The 18,240-nt window shown below is 52.6% G+C and overlaps 3 protein-coding genes across 4 annotated transcripts; 2 read left to right on the forward strand and 1 right to left on the reverse strand.

The window, feature by feature from the left end:
• The first annotated feature begins 3,486 nt into the window (after positions 1–3,486).
• LOC131210766 (ell-associated factor Eaf) lies at positions 3,487–7,604 on the forward strand. The gene is made up of 8 exons (XM_058204062.1): positions 3,487–3,719; positions 4,761–5,071; positions 5,191–5,283; positions 5,353–5,494; positions 5,560–5,754; positions 5,828–6,431; positions 6,504–6,621; positions 6,705–7,604. Exons 2-8 carry the CDS (start codon positions 4,972–4,974, stop codon positions 6,809–6,811), a joined length of 1,359 nt encoding a protein of 452 aa, XP_058060045.1. The 5' UTR covers positions 3,487–3,719; positions 4,761–4,971; the 3' UTR covers positions 6,812–7,604.
• A 2,332-nt stretch (positions 7,605–9,936) lies between these two features.
• Positions 9,937–13,422, forward strand: LOC131206670 (neurotrimin). The gene is made up of 6 exons (XM_058199331.1): positions 9,937–10,432; positions 11,181–11,395; positions 11,818–12,027; positions 12,102–12,220; positions 12,282–12,426; positions 12,515–13,422. The coding sequence occupies exons 2-6, from the start codon at positions 11,224–11,226 to the stop codon at positions 13,420–13,422; spliced, it is 1,554 nt and encodes a 517-aa protein (XP_058055314.1). The 5' UTR covers positions 9,937–10,432; positions 11,181–11,223.
• Positions 13,423–13,873: 451 nt separating this feature from the next.
• Positions 13,874–17,894, reverse strand: LOC131207008 (deubiquitinase DESI2). 2 transcript variants are annotated; one of them, XM_058199625.1, is made up of 6 exons: positions 17,505–17,894; positions 16,848–16,941; positions 16,436–16,602; positions 16,235–16,376; positions 16,064–16,152; positions 13,874–15,995 (listed from the first exon to the last, which is right to left on the reverse strand). In XM_058199625.1, exons 2-6 carry the CDS (start codon positions 16,887–16,889, stop codon positions 15,917–15,919), a joined length of 519 nt encoding a protein of 172 aa, XP_058055608.1. In that variant the 5' UTR covers positions 16,890–16,941; positions 17,505–17,894; the 3' UTR covers positions 13,874–15,916. The 2 variants fall into 2 exon arrangements, with proteins under 2 accessions (XP_058055608.1, XP_058055601.1); XM_058199618.1 differs by having other exon boundaries at positions 16,848–17,362.
• Between the last annotated feature and the right edge of the window lie 346 nt (positions 17,895–18,240).

The raw sequence follows: 18,240 nt of genomic DNA on the forward strand, positions 1-18,240 counted from the left end.
GACAGGCGGCGGCGGTAGCGGCGCCGGTGAACTAGGAACCGAAAGTGGGCACGACGATGACGAGGACGACGTACGGAACAAAAGGCACGAGCCAGTAGCTGACGGTGGTGGTGGTGGTGGTGGCGATGACGGTACAAAGGGAGGAACCACCGGGGGTGTGGACGCCGGGCGGACGGTCAAGACACGCACGAAGAAACCTGCCGCCGGTAGCGGCAGCGACACCAAACGCTGGTCCATGGTCGTGGTGGATGGCCGCCGATCTTCTCTTCGCTGCAAGCAGCAGGGCGCTGGTCGGCGCTCGGCGAAACCAACGGACGACAGCAGCAACACCACCGAGATCGTGCCGGCAGCGGCCGCCGGGGACGGCGGCGACCTGGCTGACCCTTCACCGGAGAAACCGGGTGCCTACGGTAGCAACAACATCTTTGCGTCGCTCCTGCGAACCACTACCCTCTAGAGGGATAGGGCGAGAGCCACGGGGATCCTGCGTACGACTGTTAGTTAAATCAATTAAATAGAATCGAGACGAACGCGCCATTGGACGCGTGCCCCGTCTCTTATCTGTATTAAGCCGTAGAATCGATGTATCGTCGTCCCTCTCATTGTGACCCTTCACACCCTTCTCCAGCAGGAGCGGTTCTGAAACTCAACGCAAATCATGTGCGAGCGCCTTCACCGACAGAGAGACAGTGGGAGAGAGACCCTGGTGGAACTGCTTGCATTTTGTCTCTCGCTCTCTCTCTCTCTCTCTCTGTCTCCCTTTGGAATGCTTAAAATGACGCCTGAATTGTCGCCCTCACAAAAGCGCCACCCCCCCCCCTCTTAACAATAAGATACAAAATACAAAACTGAAACAGCCTAAAGATCAGCCGCGTCGCGATCGCGAAGACGAGAGCGCCGCCGCCGCCGCCGCCGCGTGTGCCCCTCACAAAAACAGTGTAGACAAACCGATTTTAGAGTGACAAAACAGTGTGCCGGGCGGGTGGACAAACATTTTTAGACATTCGTGTACGGGGTTCTCTCGTCGGGGGGACACACGGAAACTTAACAAGAACAAAAAATTAACGAGAAAAACGTATATCACGACACGACTGATTTTCTTACTCAATATTATCTCTTGCATTACTGCTGCTGCTGATGATAATGATCATGGTGATGATGATGCTGGCGTCTCCAGGCGAGGCATCGAGGTCCTATAATAGTAATGACGATGATTAGGTATTTTTATCAGCTCCTAAAGCTCTAGAGAGAACCCAGACAGAAACCCACAGCAGCGCAGGCATCTTTTGAAAACACCTCTCTCTCTCTCTCTCTCCCCCTCCGGGGTGGTCCCCGCCGACGGACCGCGTAGTTGTTGCCGCGTCGGAATTAAGTAACTCATCCGCGTTCTCTTGTTACTGACAGGCGTTTGTGCTGCGTCCCGTTTTTATCTCCTAGTGGCCGCACCAATCTTGTTGCCGCCAACCCGTGTTGCGGTGTGTTGTTGTTAATGCTGAAGAAGAACCCCTCAAACGGTAAAACACGGTTTCTCTCTTCGTGGTGTCACCTCTAAACACACAAAGGCCGCTATTGCGATGCAGCGAGTTCCACTACTACTCTTACTACAAAACAACCCAAAAAAGAAGATTAGCTAGGGGCGAGCGACAGATAGATAGAGGGATAGCGGGGCAGGACACGACACGACGATCGGTTCTAGATTCAAATTATACAAACTTATTTATTGCTAAAATGCTGATCCACGAGAGGCGACCGGCCGAGCACAGGAGAGGATGATACATGATTGATTGTATAGCAAAGAAAGGCCACCTGCGCGCCTTGAATTGATCGCGATCGCGTACGCACGTGCGCGCCTGTGTAGCTTTCGCATCGAACCCCACGCCCGCGAACAGCAGCGCCCCCGCGAGTATAGGTGTATTCCTTCACACTCTTCTTCCTTTACTCCTGTTGAACAAACAAAACAAAATGGGCGGCAGCAGCAAAACAAGAAGAAGAAGAAGCAGTGGCGAGGAAGAAGATGATAACTATATCTTAAGAGAGCACAGTTAGAGAAACAAAAACATACTTTCAAATGGTGTAGCACTTAAATGTAAAGAAAACATGCAAAAGTCGACGAAACTTTTGAAACACGCGACACGACAAGGGTCGGTGATCCTCGCCGTATCCGCGCGATCCTCCTCCGCCTCGGCGTCGGCCATTTGAACAGCAGAACGACGAATGCCCGGTACCCGAAGGGGAGTAGAAGCGTGAGGATCACGGCAAGCATTGGCGATCGCCAGGGCGGTGGGCGAATCTGCAAAAAGTATATATTACAAGTTATTTGTTAGTGTAAAGCGGTAAGATGCGGAGAAGAGGCAGAGTGTGGCGTGGCACGTTGATAGGGGAAAGGGCGCTAGAATGGTGACGCGAGATGATAGGCGAATATAATGATTAAAGAAGCAACACACTCTATTCGTAAGATCTTGATGAACGTGAAACATGTGAAACAGAAACGCGAAGCGAAGGAGGAGGATAACCAAAATTTAATAGATATACCCCTGCTCGCACTCCCACACACCCCCACACACGCATACACACGAGCACACCCACATACAGCCACATTCGATCTATTTCATTACCCATTAGTGCGCCCACGGAACCAGCCCGCCCCGCCCCGCCCCGGACATTAGTAGATTAAGTAGTTACACGGTACCATTGTTGAAAACAGAATCGTGAAGCTAAAGAAGGAACCGCCGGTGGGGGGGAGAAGGATCCGGTATCCCAAACCGCGGACCCCGTTCGCCCCATTCTCATAAACATATTATCTCGTGTACGAAAAGACACTCACCCACACGACGCGCACACTATCTTTTTCTGTCCGAATACACGCGCGAATACAGGAACCGGAACACACTTACCAGACCCAACCCCACACGCACACATACGCGCCGCATACATACATCGTTTTCTAGCTTAGTAAGGTTAACGAGAGTTAGAATCATTATTATAGAATGGAAAACAGAAAATAAAATAAAAAATAATATCCCTTATCCGACGGTGTGGTGTCTCTGTGTTGTTCTCTGGCCATGGGGTCGCCAGGTAAGTAACCGTTTTCAGCACCTCTGCGCGGCGCGCCTCGGATGCCTCCGTTGTGCCCATTTTGGTTTCTAAAAATACCTACAACGTGCTTTATAAATAGAGTTCTTTGAGCAGAGAAATGATTGGCAACAAATCATTTTCCAACCGCAGATTCGAAGCATATCTATGGCAGTGGACATAAGAAGCATAAGCGCTCGTCGCACCCATCCCACGAGCATCTGGCCTCCGGATTCCGTGTTTCGCTTTAACAATCGCTTGCCTGTAACGGTCGAATTCGAAATGTGCTCGACCCTCGCGAGCCACCCTGTGCTGTCAGGCGACTGTCAAGCGCGGTCGAGCAGTTCGAGCAGCCCGCAGCGCGCTGCGATTTTTGACAGCAGTCAGCTGCCTTGTCAGAGCGTGTGATGGACACGGGCGAGCTTACGGAGGGTTTTGTTTCGCTTCCGTGAAAACAGACAGGGGACGGTGTTCCGATTCCCGTATATCCGCGTGTGGCCATTCCCGCAGGCGCCACCGACGATCGCCGCTGCCGCAAACGCCGCCACCGCGCGGTCTGCCATATGGTGGTTGCTGGTTGGTGCCACGCGTCCACCGGAACCACTGCTGCGCGCACAGCCCCGTTGGGGTAGCTTCTCTGTGGACGGGTGAGTTATCGTGCGTGCGTGCTCCTCCGGATCGAGTGCCTTCGTGTCGCAGAAACCCGTCCTCCCAGTGGCCACTATCCGAAACGCATCGTAGCAGGCCGCGCAGAGAGATTGGCTCGTCGAAGTGAGCAGTACCGCACCGTAAAAAAAAAACGTTAAAAGGGCAACGACGAAAAGAGATTGGCCCCGTGTACGTTTTTTTTCTTTCTCCTTTTATTTGATCGGTCCAAGAGCTCCGTGCACGCACACAGGCGGCGAGCACCTCAAGGCGCGTGCAAAACACGGACCCACGGAGAGAGAGAGAAAGAGCCACCCGCGGGGAGTGTGTGAGTGAGTAAGTGCTGTGCACGGGAGAGTGAGAGGGAGAGGAATCTTGACCGAATCGGTGGCGGTGGCCACTTCTCCGATGTGCAGACATCGGAGCCAAATTGCACGGCGGACAGGTGTGTGAGGATGGCAGGCCAGCCAGCCAGTCAGCATGGCAACTGATGGCGCGCGCGCGCATGCGAGAGCGAGAGAGAGAGAGAGGGGGCAAGAAAACAAGAGTGTGCCCAAATGCAACAGCTCACGGCCAACGGTAGCAGCGAGAGAGCTTGCGATGTAAATAAATGGCAGCTGTTCTGGTGCGGCGGGCTTCCGACGGACGGAAGTGGCCACTGACAGACCGCGGCATCGGCCCCCCCTGGTTCCAGGATCCGTGTGCTACGCTTCCATCCCAAGGGAGGCCCCGGCACGCGCCCGAGTTCACTTGATGACGTCGAACGTTGCACACAGCCAGGAGTCCGCGTAGTAGGCTTTGTGAGGTGATGCACACACGCTGCACGTTGCGCGCGCCCCTTCCAAAGAGAGTGAAATCCGGGAGTAAAAGAGAACGGTCGCTGCGAACTGCTCCGTTGGTGCGATCGAAAGGGCCGGCGTTTGGTCCCACGAAAATAATACCTCCCGTCTTCCTCGATCCCGATCTGCAGCCCGGCAGCCCTTTCTCTGTCGCGCACTGATTGCATTTAACTCTTTCGCTCACTCTCTGTCTCTTTCTGCCAGACACAGCCAGCCAGCCAGCCAGCCAGCGTGGTGGTCCAAGTGACCCACGACGACGAAGAATCCTGTCGCACAGCACGCCAACGGCCGAGCCGCGCGCGCAGGAGAATGGTTCCTGCTGACTCATCCGGTCCACTGTAGAGCGAGAGAGAGCTTTGTGAAGCAGCCACCGGTTTTAGAATCCTGGCACCACCACCCATAGGCGACGACGACGATGGACAACCGACTCAACATTGGCTCGGAAGTGCGCGAGCTGAAGCTCGGCTCGACCTTCACCAACTCCGCACCATCGAACGTGTTTCATACGATAAAATGTAAGCAAAGCGCCGGGCGCCCCAGACACTGAGCAACACTTGAGCAACTAATCGGATCACTGTTGACCCCCGGGGTCACGGGTGTGTCTTTGTTTTGGTTGTCTTTCTCGATTTGGCAGACGATTTCAAACCTGCCAGTGTGGACGTGAATAAACCGGCCGTGCTGGAGGTTAGTGCCAACAAGCAGGTCACCGTTACCGTGCCGCACTTGGGTAAGTCGTCCGGCTCCCACCGTTGTTCTGCTATCTCCTTTCTCATACGTGGCGCCTCCGTGGTTTTAGACGGTTCCGGTGTTCCGAACACAGTCTTCAAGGGCAACCACCGTGATTACTCGCGGAAGGAGTGCGTGCTGATCATGAACCGGGCGACCGGTGAAATAACGCTCGAGCAGCTCAACAGCGGGATCGTGGTGAAAAAGACAAGGTACGTCAACCCGGGCTTGCTCCCCGGTCGATTGCGCTCCTAATGTGCTCCCGTTTTCGTTGCAGAATCGAAAACAAGGTGGTCAATCCGCCACCGCCGCTGCCGACGATAAAGGTGGAAAACAACACCGCGCGCCAGAGCTCGAAAACGAAGATCACGACCGGCGTGCGGAAGAATGCACCGATCAGCTTCGTGCCAAAGCACTCGCCACTGCAGGGTTCCCCTTCCTACCCGCACCGGAGTCCCCAATCGGCACCGGCGTAAGTGACACGGCCCGGCGATCTCGGGGCCGCCACGTTCTAACCGCGATCGTATGTTCCTTCGATCTTGCAGCTGGAATGCCAACAATACTCAACAAACCTTGCCAAGCATTCCGATGATCGGGCTGGACGATGGGCTAGACTTTGGTGGTGGTGGTGGTGGTGGCCATGCGACCGCCATGCCGCCCTCCTCTTCCTCAATCTCCTCTTCTTCCTCCGCTGCCGGCGTCGCTTCCTCAATGAATAACCACCATCTGAACAACAATAACCACCACCATCACAACAACAGTGGGTCCAACAACAACCACCATCAGCAGCACCAACAGCAACACCACCACCACCAACACAACAACAGCACCACAAACAATCACAACAGCAGCAACAGTAGCACCGGTAGCAGCGGCAGCAGCAGCAGCTACCTGAACCACAGTTCGGGACAGAACAACCATCACAACAACAGCAGCAGCAGCGGCGGCGGCGGCAGCAGCAGTAGTCACCACAACAATCACCTCAGTGCTCCCTCCTCGTACGGCGGTGGCCGGAACCACCTGCACCCGGAACCACCGCCACCCAGCGTGGAGGTCAGCTTGCCGCCGTTGGAGCGAAACGAGCTGCTGCTGCTACCACCACCGGCTGTGACGGGATTGGGAACGGGTGGTGGTGTGCCTGCAAGTAGCGTAAGTATCTCTAGGGAACGTACCTGGGAAGTGGACACAACCCACAGTAAGTCGCGATTCTTTAACGCACAGGATCCAGAGATGATGACTTCATCGGAGTCGGACGGTTCGGATGATTCCGATTCGAGCAGCAGCGACCAGGAGTCGGACAGTTCGACCGAGGACAACAACGACTCACCACCAGTGAAAGGTAAACCCCGGCGGTCCACCCGGCCATGCGTTGCAGTTGATCAATTCTCTCTCTCTCTTTTCGTGTCCGTCCGATCACCACAGAATCTATCTTCGATCCTCGACCTGATCTGGCGACGGTGGCCTCGGTTGCGGCGGTAGATCTGAGCAAGGACCTGTGCCTCTCGTCCAACTCCGATTCCGATGACTAAGGGAGGATCGATCGATCGCGTACCACACAAATGCACGAAATGACACACTGAAAGACACCGGCCACGGAGAGAGAGAGAGAGAGTCAATGGAGAGTTCGGTGCGGAAGGAGCTGTTGAAAGAGTTTTTAATTTGTATATCGTGTTTTTTTTTGTTACACCGGCAAGGAGGACCGGATTGGGCGCCACCACGCGCCTACACCGTCTGTAGGACAATTATTTATATTTATGCTCAAGGTCGTCCTCCGATGATTTCGGTTGGGGTGTTTCCAGGGATATGCGAGAGAGCGAGTTTTAGCGGGGAACGGAATTAGTCACCGAGCAGAAGCGATGCCGGATGCCGCGCCGGAAACAGAGAATAGCTATAGAGCCCGCCGCCGCCGGGCTGGGACGCGGACTTAAGACAGTTCCCGGGGTTGGGTCGAAGAGCGATCGCGCGAGCGAGCAACCCACAAAAAAATCTGTAAATAGTTAACCGAATCTTTCCACTGCGCCACGCTTCCTTCCGGCTGCCACAATGGCGGGGCGCGCCATCAGTAAAGGAGACAGACGGGAACCGGAAAACCAGACACCAGAGCAGAGCGAAACCAGAACAGAACACCAACACCGACCGACGGCAACCAGAACGGTCAGTCCAGAACCAGCCGGAACCGGCGCTCTGCGCCCGAAGAATGATTATATTTTGTAAAAGAAAACTGGAAAAACGAAGAAAAAGAAGCGGACGGGGGGGACAGTGAGGGCGAAACGAAAAACAAACGGCTTCCGGAATTGTAATTAAAGCAAATGAACTATGTATTAAAGATGCAATTTAAAAAGAACCTCACAACCGTCTCATTTGCTTTCTTTGGCGCGCCCCCGGCGACCCATGGTCCGAAAACCGAATCCGAAAATTGCAAAATCTCTCGCTTCGGTAAGCGCTGCCGATGTGTCACCGGCGTACCAGGGCACCATGAGTGGCTCAAAAGGGTAGCTTCCGTAAAAGCAGCCTGGGAACCTGGGAACCTGGGGCTGGTGCATTACGGGGAATCAGTAACAGGAGCCAATGCTACCGGAGAGCTGAATCCGAGCGATCTCGCACAGTACGTGGCGAAAGTTTGGTGACTCCGAGAGCACGAGAGAGCGAGAGGTTGCGTATCCGCTTCGAGCGAACGAACTGGATCCGGCACTGCTTTCTAGCAAGAGATCATGATCGGTAGCAGGTGGTTTGTTCCCGGCGCGCGACACCGGCGGCGCAAAAAAGAGAGAGTGATCGTGCGCGAGAGTGTAGCGCTCATGGCGGGCAGATAGAGACAACATTTGGGTTTGGGTGACCTTCGACGGATTGCCATTCTGATTTGCAGACACAGTCGGAGGCCACACCATCATGGCAATAATTCTTAAACAAGCTGCTTCCAATAAAACTTGCGACACTTTCAATGGACGGACTTCTGGAGACACCAAACTCAATCGATTATTAATGCGCCCCCTATTGGAAGCGGCCGCCGCACGTGGGCTTCCCGCGTAACGGACACGTGCCCAACGAAAATAATCACATCAAACCGTTACCGTAGCACCCCCTCCTTGGGGAGAGCTCAGCTTACATATGTCCATTTGGCCAGTCCCATCAGAATTGGTACGAGTAAAGAAAGAAATTCAACGCGAACCACCGTGTCCAGTACCGCGTGCCATCGGGTCCCGTTTCACGGCAAACATATATACCGTATTTTTCCGTGTATAACGCGCACTTTTTTCCCAATTTTTTTAGCTCTAAAATCTGGGTGCGCGTTATACAAGGGTAGTAAACATTTTGTCTCCTCCAAGCATACAAATGTGCCCTTTTAGGTACATATTCTATAGTATTATTGAATAAATTATAAAATGAAACACTTGTTAGGAATATAATTATCCATACAATATCGTTTTTAAGTCATGGCAGGGAGTTAAAACAGAAGTTGTTGTGAAATCATTTAAAAAATGTGGCATCAGCATGGATCTGAAGATGTCGCAATTTATGAGGACTCTTCAGAGAGTGACAATGAGGAGTACATTGAACAGCAATTGGAGAATATCAATTTGTCAGACAGCAGTGAATCTGAGTTTGAAGATTATTCCGAAATATAAAATACTAGTATGTCTTTTGCAATGTATACGCATTTTATCTTTAGTCTACTTTAGAATATTTATAGAGTATTTAGAGTAATACATTATTATCATTTGATATTTGTTGGATATCACATATCTGAAAAATGTAAAGTAAAAAATTTGTTTTCCAATTTTGTTCTCGTAAAATATGGGTGCGCGTTATACACGGGTGCGCGTTATACACGGAAAAATACGGTAATCCCGGACGGACGGAGCCACGCAGCCGAGTGGCTGTGATGGCCGATGAATAAATCATCATCCCCAGCAGCATCTTGAGCGTTGCTGACCAACGACGATGGCCATTTCTATTCACGGCGCACCCGGCCCAAGGCGAATGTGGTTTCGAAATAAATTAGACAACAATCGGTCCCAATCGGTGGGGTCCTTTCAACAACAGTTCCGTGCCTCGTTCGCTTCTGCGGCAGGATGGGAGGATAAATCTGCGCCGTTCATCTGCCGCGTTTGCGTCGCGCCGAATGCGCGATCACCGATCGATTTTGTCGATCAACCGCTCGTTTTTTGCGTACTTTTCAACTGCAGCCCCCGCTAATTGTGGGGCGCGGCCGTTATGAGCAAAACCGCCCGCTTTTGTAGCCGCTTCCGGTTCGGGTTCTGGGTTGCGGTCAGTGCGTTTCCATAAAGCAGACGCAAACTGTTTGGCGAAAGAAAACCCACCCAAATAGCCGATTTTAATGATTCCATTTCGGTTTCTTTCCAATGAATCATTATGCACCTAATTAGGTGCTTTTGAATCGGGGCCAACGACGCTCCGCGCTCGGCCGTCCGGAGCTGGATTCCGAGAACGAAAACGAAACTGTATACTCTGAAGCCACCGCTGCAAGAACGCGCATTAGGCCTCCCACACGCGGTCCCGGGAAAAGAGAGGCGATCCGCCAAACAACACCCAGGATCACTTTCCACGGAGTGCGCTCTCTTTCTCGCGGTCGGTCCGAGAACCGTGCTGGCGCGACACTTTTTTCAGTCACAACCCATCCGTCGATCGTCCAGCACGGACCGCCCCGAGTGGTCCCGTTCACTAGGAATTGGTTTAAACGGAAGTCCCGTAGCAGTCGCCGCACAAAAAAATGCCGTTGGGCCGCCCGCAGGTTCGCAGTGTCGCATCGATGAGGGGTCCCGTTGATAACGATCTGTGAAAGAACCACCGAACCCCGTCGGCCAAGCAGAAATCCCATCGGCCTCAATTAAAGTGAAATTGTATCTCGGTGTGAGCCACCAGCCGGCGTGTGTGAGGTTAATAAAAATCGGAACGTGGCCGGCCGTGACTGCGAAGCGGGCTCATTTGAGCCGAAGAAAAAAGCGCAGCAGTTCCGGTTGCTGGTGACATTCGTAGCGCTTCAGAACATCGAGTGCGAGTGATCCGCTGTGTTGATGCTGGCGAATCCCAGAATCGATCGAGATTGAGTCGATTTAGTTTGCAAAACAAAAAGACTGTGAAGTGATCGTACACCAAGTGATCACCAACATTTTCGTGGTGCTTTGTGGGTAAGTCAAAACTTATAACACTTCCCGCGTTGATCCCAACGCGCGGGAAGTGTTGACGCTTCGAAATGACGAGATTAATTGGCCGTTGAAGGGAAGGAATGATCGGCGGCGTCACAAGGGTCAAACTGTGCCTGCCTTATTAAGTGGCCCGCGAAATAAAATCTTTCGTCGGGATAGAGCGCATCATCGTAAGGCGCCGGTGACTCAAGAATGACTTTATTCGCCCCACATATGGTCCTAAAAAATTGGCCTTCCATTGTGACCCGCGGCGACCAGCAGAAACCAGCGGCCCACGCCACGCTCGCTCTCTCTTGCTCTCTAATGACCGAAAAACGGAACGGGGAACGGGCCGCTAATTATGTTGCATTTTGTTGTCACGTTCCGTGCTGCGGGTGGGATTCCTTTTTTTGGCCGGCCAGAAAAGGCAACGTTACGACATTTTGACGGGCGAGCCGATAATAAAGGGGTGGACCCGGCGGCGGGCCAATAAATATTTACTCACAGCTTTTCCGCTAAGCTGCCGGCAACATCTTCAAACACTTCAAGCCATGAGCGAGATGATGAGCGGCGGCCGTTGGTGCGATATCCGTAACGTGCGCACGTCCTTCACAATGATTGACACCGGCCCCTAAACAGCCAACCTAAAACAGGAAGAGATCAGAAACGCGGGAATGGGATCGAGTTTCAACTGACCAGCTCACGGTACCCAGAGGGGCGGCTGCCCTTCAATCGTTGGCATCATTCACAGAATTTCATCATCGTTGCTTGCGATTCCGGCGGGACCACGGAATATGGATCACACCATGACGCGCCTCACGGTGACGCTTGTGCTGCTGGTTAGCCTCGGAATCGAGCGGCAGATCGGCGTGACCGGAAGTTCGATCGCCGGGTCGTTCCGCAGCGTGCCGACGACGGTGAAAACGTACGAAAACGAAACGGTGCTACTGCCGTGCTATCATAACTGTAAGTACCTCGATCGCAATCCAGAATCCGGACAGAGGCGGAAACACATTTCGTGGATCATTGATTTCTGATTGGCCACTGATTGAAGCGCTGTGGAATGTTACGCTCCCCTAACACGGAACATGAAAACAGTGCCACCGAAAAGGTCGCTTTTATCCGCTTTGACCTGCGGCGCGGCATGAAATCACGCGGCCGCCGGCGTGAAAATTTCGGCAGCAATCTCATCGACAGCGCCAGGCCATTAAGTCAATTGTTAACCACAACCGGGGCCTCTAGCTTCCCAAGGCATAGTGTGGCCCCTCGTCCCCCTAGGGATGAGATCGGGGCACGAGGTCCCGAGTGGCCAAGATGCTCTATTAGATTAACAGGTCTCTAGAATGCTGCGCGCGTAATTGACGGCCACGCTCGTTCCGTTCCCTCAGCACCGTACCGGTATGTGCGCTGGTCCCGGGATGATCTGCTGCTCGTCGACTCCCGCTACCCGGACCTGCGGGCCCCGCCAAGGGTGCGTCTCTGGAGCAACGGAAGCCTGGAGGTGGCGAATGTGCAAACCGAGGACACCGGCGACTATACGTGCGAAATTATGACCGACGGTGGCCGCGTGTCGCAGAGTCACGCGATCGAGGTGCAGTGTAAGTGTAATCTCGGCAATCACAAACCGGCCTTAGGTTGTTCTTAGAGTCTGCGATCTATTTTGCGACGCCAGATCAAGCGATGGCCACCGTGTACCCGGAGGACACCGTCGACATTCGCGTTGGTCAAATCCTGGAGGTGGCCTGCCAGGCGACGGGTGTTCCGCAGCCATACATCAAGTGGAGCTTTCAGGTAAGCCGCACTGGCTCGTGGCCATATGGCGCGATTCCATGGTTCTCTTCCCATTTTTCAGCACGAAAGTGCGACCGCAGCGTTCGAAGACGACCGCAAACTGAACGTCCTGATTGAGGATCGTCACTTTTCTGGTCCGGTCCAGTGTACGGCTACCAACGGAGTCGGTGAGCCGGCCATCGCGTCGGTGGACGTGATCGTGAACTGTAAGTGGAACATGGTCCCTTGATTGGGGACGCTTTTGTTGTCAATTGTTAGCACCGTACCCCACGCGCGCCCCTCGATCGCTTTCAGTTGTGCCCGAAATTGAAGTGAAGACTCCCGTCGTTCACACGCGCCTCGGAGAGACGGGCATGCTGGAGTGCATCGTGACGTCACACCCGGTCGCTTCGATCCACTGGTTCCACCACGGGCTTCCGGTCGTGTTCGATCGACGTATCGTCAAGCTGGACACACCGACCACCAAGCACCAGTACTACACGATCCAGCGCCATCAGCTGGCCATCCGCAATCTGCGCGACTCCGATCTGGGCCAGTACGAGTGCAAAGCCGGCAACAGGGTCGGCATCGCGGGTTCACAGCTCGAACTGACTGGCCGGCCCAAGGTGGCTCACTTTAAGCCGGCCGCCGAAATGTCTTCCCCGACGACGCACAACTTTATCTGGCAAACGGAGAGCTTCTCGCCGATCATCGAGTACAAGCTAAAGTTTCGGCGTGTCCCGTCGGGAAATGTTACTCCAGCGAAGCGCACTTTCCCGCAGCTCGGCTGGAACGAGTTGATCATCCCGTCGGATGGTTCCTACGGGCCGCTGCACTCGATCGGCTACACCCTTCAGGGCCTACAAGCGACAAGCGTGTACGAGGTGATCGTGCTGTCCCGCAACCGTTACGGTTGGAGCGATCCGAGTAACATTCTACGGTTTGCGACCGGTGGTGAGCTGGAAATTGAATCAACAGTCGGCACTGGGGACGATCCTTTCGGCGGTTCGGTGCTTTCATCGTCGCCTGCCCTGCAAACGACGGAGACGATCGAATACAGTGAGTCAGACCCGGCTGAGGCGGACAATATGATCCCGAGGGACTACTTCGACTACGGACTCGCTTCGGCCGCCGGCGGTCCAACGGTTCCTGCTAGACACATAGCGGCGGCCCCCGTTGTTCTTCTGGCCGCACTGTTGGCCTATTGCGCAAGGCTGGAATAAACAATTTGTGGAGAAAGAACGGCAATTTTATTACGCGCTTTCGTTTGACCGATCTCTCTTGGCAGCATGGCTCCGGACGAATGATGGATCGGTTTCTACTAAATGAATTAATTGGCCAATTATTCGCTCGACCGGCGCCGGCCCGGCCCGAACGCGGCGGCCCCACAGTACACGAATGGGCAAAAATTATAAATTTTTAATTAAATCAACCCGAACGCGCGAATGAAGGGACACGGGGCGATGGCGACTGGCGGCCGTCGATTGCTATCTTCGCGAGCCCTTCTGGTGACCCGTAGATCCATATCGGCCTGCCGATCCACCGCCGGGAGCCTGGATTAGATTGGATACGATTGACGATTTAATTACCCTTGGTCTGTCCCGCGGCTCGCCGTGGTGGTGCTGGGAATTTCTTTCGCCAACCGACTCTGCGTTTCGTCCTTTTTTTCAATCGTTCTCTTTTATTTCTTCAATTATACAGTTGATGTTCGATTTGCTGACTTCGTTTTGAGTGTTTCCGTTCCATCCCTTATAGTGTTCTCACTTATCAACTTAACGTACGGGCTAGACTTGGGATGAAAGAGAGAGAGAGAGAGCGAAAGTGGTGACGTATCAGTGTTTTAGTAGAATAATAGAACTAACTCGGATGCTTGTGCGCACCGCTTTTCAGTTGTCCGCGATCGGTGCAGTGGCAAGATAAAAGATAAACAGCAAAACCCACCCACCAAACGATCCCTCCGTAAGCGTGCGAACGACTGTCTAGATCAGGTTAACGGTTCTTTGGACAACTTCCCGGTGCCTGGGAAAATGACCGGCCCGATAGTGGAGAAAATAAATTCGGTACATAATACGGATTCGGTCAGGTATCGAATACTTTTCTGGCAATCGTCTACTTGACCCCTCGGGTGCGCCCTGCCCCTAAGTCTACGATCGGCGGTCGATCGATTAGAACACCGTCACGCGCTTGCCATGGCCGTGTTGTGCTCACGGGAACGGGAAGCCAGTTACCTTAGTATAGTTTGTTTAGGTTGACGAGGTTCTGTGGCCTCTAAACGTGTTTCGATAAACTCTAAACCTTCTCATCGCAACATACAATCTTTTAATCAAACAATTGATCAATCAATTCATTAAACCGTGTGTTCCCTCGCTATGTATATCCTCTGTCCGTTTAGTTATCCATTCGGTTCACACACTCTCTCGCTCTCTCTATTGGTTTTTAGCGCTCTCTTTTTACGGAGACAGTTTATCCACATTTCGTTTACATCGTGTTAATCACGCGGTTTGTTGTTTAATTTTACTGTTTCGTGACTCGATTCTAGTGTGAAAGTGTTGCTTATCTATTCAAGGTTTGTTTTTAAATTTCGTTTCATAGGTTTATAATAAGTTTTCTTGTAATAAACTCACTCCTTCGTCGCCCCCGGGCAGACTCACAGACCCCGCGGAGGCATAATCTGCTATCGGGTTTCTCTACGAGTTCTTACGGGATCAATTTTGTGGTTCTGAGTTCTGATTTGTGTGTCTGTCAATTTTAACGTATCTACGAGAGAGTTCCTTGTTTTTACTAAAGCTTAATTTATGATCCCCGATGAGAGGGCCCCCCTCGTGGATTACAATGTACACGCGTTCTGTTTTATTACACTTGTCCTCTCTCTCGTTTTTGCAACCGTTTAGCAAATATACCTCTTCCCTTTCACTGTTAACCGATTTGGAGTTCGTTTTCGGTGTGCGAGCATTAACATAATATCAACCAGTTCGTTTTTCCTAAAGATACCGTGCCCGCCGTGTTGGAGGACCGACCGCGGACTTTGCGCTGTTAGCGTTCGACAGTCTCGTTGCTGTTCTGTGTTTCCCTGCTTCTTGGCGTTAATTTGAAGACGGTTTTTCTGTGTGGCCATTGCAGCACACTGCAATTTGCGGGTTGAGAGTTAAAAAGTAAATAAAAACAAACCATAATGATGGGCAAGGCAAGTGCAAGAGTGGCATAATACGTGTCGTGTGTCGTGGCTGTGGTACACCTGTTCCGGGAGACCTATCTCTCACTCTTGTTGTTTATGAAATCTTGCATGAACGCCCGTGTTTACCGTGCTCTTGGTCAGCAATCGATCACCTGAGTTAGGCCTCTGCATCATCCTGCACACTCCCTCGCCGCCACAGCATACTGATTGCAGTTCGCAGAAAAATGGTTCGTTCCATCACTGGACAGTGCAACGGGTGCGGTCTGTCAAGCCATTTGCATATCTCACGTTATTGAACGAATTCGGTACCAATTAAAGTATGGAGTCGCGAAGAATACGGTTCCGGTTTCGGTCGCTTCAATATCAGATGGTCAGAGCGGATGATGGGGTCCAAACGACGGCCACATTGGTGGCACTTTGTACCCCGTCGTCCTTGTTTAGTGGAACAAAAATTCCTAGTCCGAGTAGTGGCTTGGCCGTAAGTTCTTAAAAAAAACGTTGAAGTAGTGGAGAGACAGGGGGTATCGTCGCTGTGCTGTGCCTTAAAATGGACTCGAGTCCGAGTCACGATCCTGTATGGCGGTGATCGACTGTTGTAAGGCATTTGGCGTCAACCATTCTCTGCAAAGACGGAAGAATCGATAAAAAATGGGACCGTTCCTTTAAATTCACAAACACTCGTGTCTCACTTGGGTAAGCAGCGCTGAAGGAAAGGTACGCAAGAGCTGAAGTGCGCTAATCGGTTCACCCAGCTGGGAATTTCCTGGCCACACAGGATCTAAATGAGGAAAGCAACAAAAACATAATGTTATAATTGTTTGTAAAGCTCCAAAACGGGTGTCGGTTGTTAGGGGCCTTACCTGCGTGAGGGCGCCGGAGAAGTGGTTACAGTTATTGTTCATTAAATGGTACCGGTCGCCCCGGAACTGGTTTCCCAGCTCTTCGACGATTCGCCGCACTTCCTCCTCGGTGAAGTCTGTACAACCGATCTGAATGCTTTGCCTGTGACGGATTGCGCCGTTAATTGTTTATCTTCAACCCAAAGAAAGCTATTGGCTTACCGAAACCGAAACTGGTCACCGAGTTCGTCGTGGTCGCGTGGCGATATCTCGAACACCCCGGTAAACGGGAACGGGTGGCCACCATAGGCAAACTCCGTACCGAACACCTCCACACCGGAGTGAAAGACTCCTAGGCCGATCGAGGTGGTATACTCGTTGATCCAATACTGGAACGTGACACCCGCCCCGGAGACGAAACAATAATTAGGTTAACGACCACAGCAGGGTTAAATATTTATCTATTGACCCCCTCCGGTTCGCCTCCACTATCGAACTCTAATCACTCGGCCGCTTTATGGCCGGTGGCGGCTGGCGGCCGTGTTTTATGGCGGGCAAACAAACCGCCACATCAAAGCATGCTGCGAGATGATTAGGTTTCGAACCACTAAACGATCACCCGCGCGCTGCTTACCATATCGTACACGTTGAGAATGACCGGTTCGCGACTTCCCATGCTCGTCGGCAGCAGCTCGTCACTTCCGCTATCCTTTGGCACCCCGAGACAGCTGGGAAATGGTAAATTGCACGGAAGCCCGTTTGAGAACATCACATATGTGTGTGCAGACCGCGCGGACCAGGCACGGGAACGCAAAACACTACGCGAGTCGGGAACACACTACCGCACGCGGACGGACGCGCGCGCAACGAATGTCGCACGCGTGTGGGTGGAACACTGTGTGTGGGTTGCTTGGAACTGATTGGCAGGCCAGGGGACCCGGGGTGGGGAATCACACTGAGCCCTAATTGGGGTGCAAATGCGACGGTGATGATGATATGGAGATGGTGCTCTATGGGGGGGCTACAGAAGGGGTTGGAACGATGTACACGAAATGAAACCAGATGGTTGGAGAAACTAAAGATGGTGTTCCTCTCGATGTCGGTGGCGATGAGGGCAAGAGTGCACGGGGACGCGTGATACACGCGTAACTGAAAAAAGTGGAAATAGAAAACAAAACGGTCAGACAGATAGTGCGAAAGATAACGAAGACGAATGGCTTTTGGGAAGGCACGTGGGAATGATAGGGGCGAGCGCCACCGGGAAACAGTGACCCATCCAACAAAGACTCACCAGCAGCACGACACAAGATTCTTTGGTTCGGGTTGACAATCGTGGATTCTCGGCTCTGGACTGGAGTGAGTGTGTTGCAACGGGCGCGCGGCAGAAGCGGACACTTTACGAACGAGATTCTTAGTTTCGGGACGAGATTCTTTGTGCCAAAATTCGCGGACCGTACAGCAAATTCATGTGAGCAGGTGATCCAACACGACACCGATGCTGCGTCTAACGGATCAAGCGGTAAAGCAGCATATCAGCAGGAAGGTTTTTCGCGAAGGTTGCTACGACGAGGGTTTGTCATGCCTCTCGAGAAGTGAGGACCGTTTTGCTGGCGGCGTATCGGGCGGCCCAGGAACACTTTCGGCCCGACGGAGACAAAACACACTTCAGCTAAGGACACTAGGGTATTGTGCGGAACCGATTTTCTCTCCACCGTGCCAGCTTTTGTGGTCGTTTTCAATGTTTTTTCCCGTATTGTTGAAAATATTGATGACAGTTCGGGTGGCTGGGCGAACTGTCAACCGTCAACGTTGACGGGCGAAAGGTAAGAGGCCGGCGAACGTCGAGCGAATGCTGGGATGGCGCGGAAAGCGGAATATGAATTTTACGTGCAAAAGAAGGGCGCACAAAATGATTCCATCAATTACCGAAGTGCTAATTTGCCTGGTCCTGCCCGAAATTGTATGTACAGATGGAAAAGTTCCCGTTGCAAAAGGCCTTACCAGAAGCAAAACAAACTGCCTGAAAT

The sequence above is a fragment of the Anopheles bellator genome, chromosome 1, assembly GCF_943735745.2.
Source record: "Anopheles bellator chromosome 1, idAnoBellAS_SP24_06.2, whole genome shotgun sequence".
Taxonomy (NCBI): Eukaryota; Metazoa; Arthropoda; class Insecta; order Diptera; family Culicidae; genus Anopheles; species Anopheles bellator.

Excerpts from the sequence above, each read along its gene's own strand:
- LOC131210766 (XM_058204062.1), top strand. The coding sequence starts at position 4,972 with ATGGACAACCGACTCAACATTGGCTCGGAAGTGCGCGAGCTGAAGCTC. Across the intron at positions 5,495-5,559 it reads ATCGTGGTGAAAAAGACAAG|AATCGAAAACAAGGTGGTCA; the intron begins GTACGTCAACCC and ends TTTTCGTTGCAG. Across the intron at positions 6,432-6,503 it reads GTGGTGTGCCTGCAAGTAGC|GATCCAGAGATGATGACTTC; the intron begins GTAAGTATCTCT and ends TTTAACGCACAG.
- LOC131206670 (XM_058199331.1), top strand. The coding sequence starts at position 11,224 with ATGGATCACACCATGACGCGCCTCACGGTGACGCTTGTGCTGCTGGTT. Across the intron at positions 12,221-12,281 it reads ACATCAAGTGGAGCTTTCAG|CACGAAAGTGCGACCGCAGC; the intron begins GTAAGCCGCACT and ends CCCATTTTTCAG. Across the intron at positions 12,427-12,514 it reads GGTGGACGTGATCGTGAACT|TTGTGCCCGAAATTGAAGTG; the intron begins GTAAGTGGAACA and ends GATCGCTTTCAG.
- LOC131207008 (XM_058199618.1), bottom strand. The coding sequence starts at position 16,982 with ATGTTCTCAAACGGGCTTCCGTGCAATTTACCATTTCCCAGCTGTCTC. Across the intron at positions 16,603-16,847 it reads TTCTCAACGTGTACGATATG|TATTGGATCAACGAGTATAC; the intron begins GTAAGCAGCGCG and ends GTCACGTTCCAG. Across the intron at positions 16,153-16,234 it reads TCTCCGGCGCCCTCACGCAG|ATCCTGTGTGGCCAGGAAAT; the intron begins GTAAGGCCCCTA and ends TTCCTCATTTAG.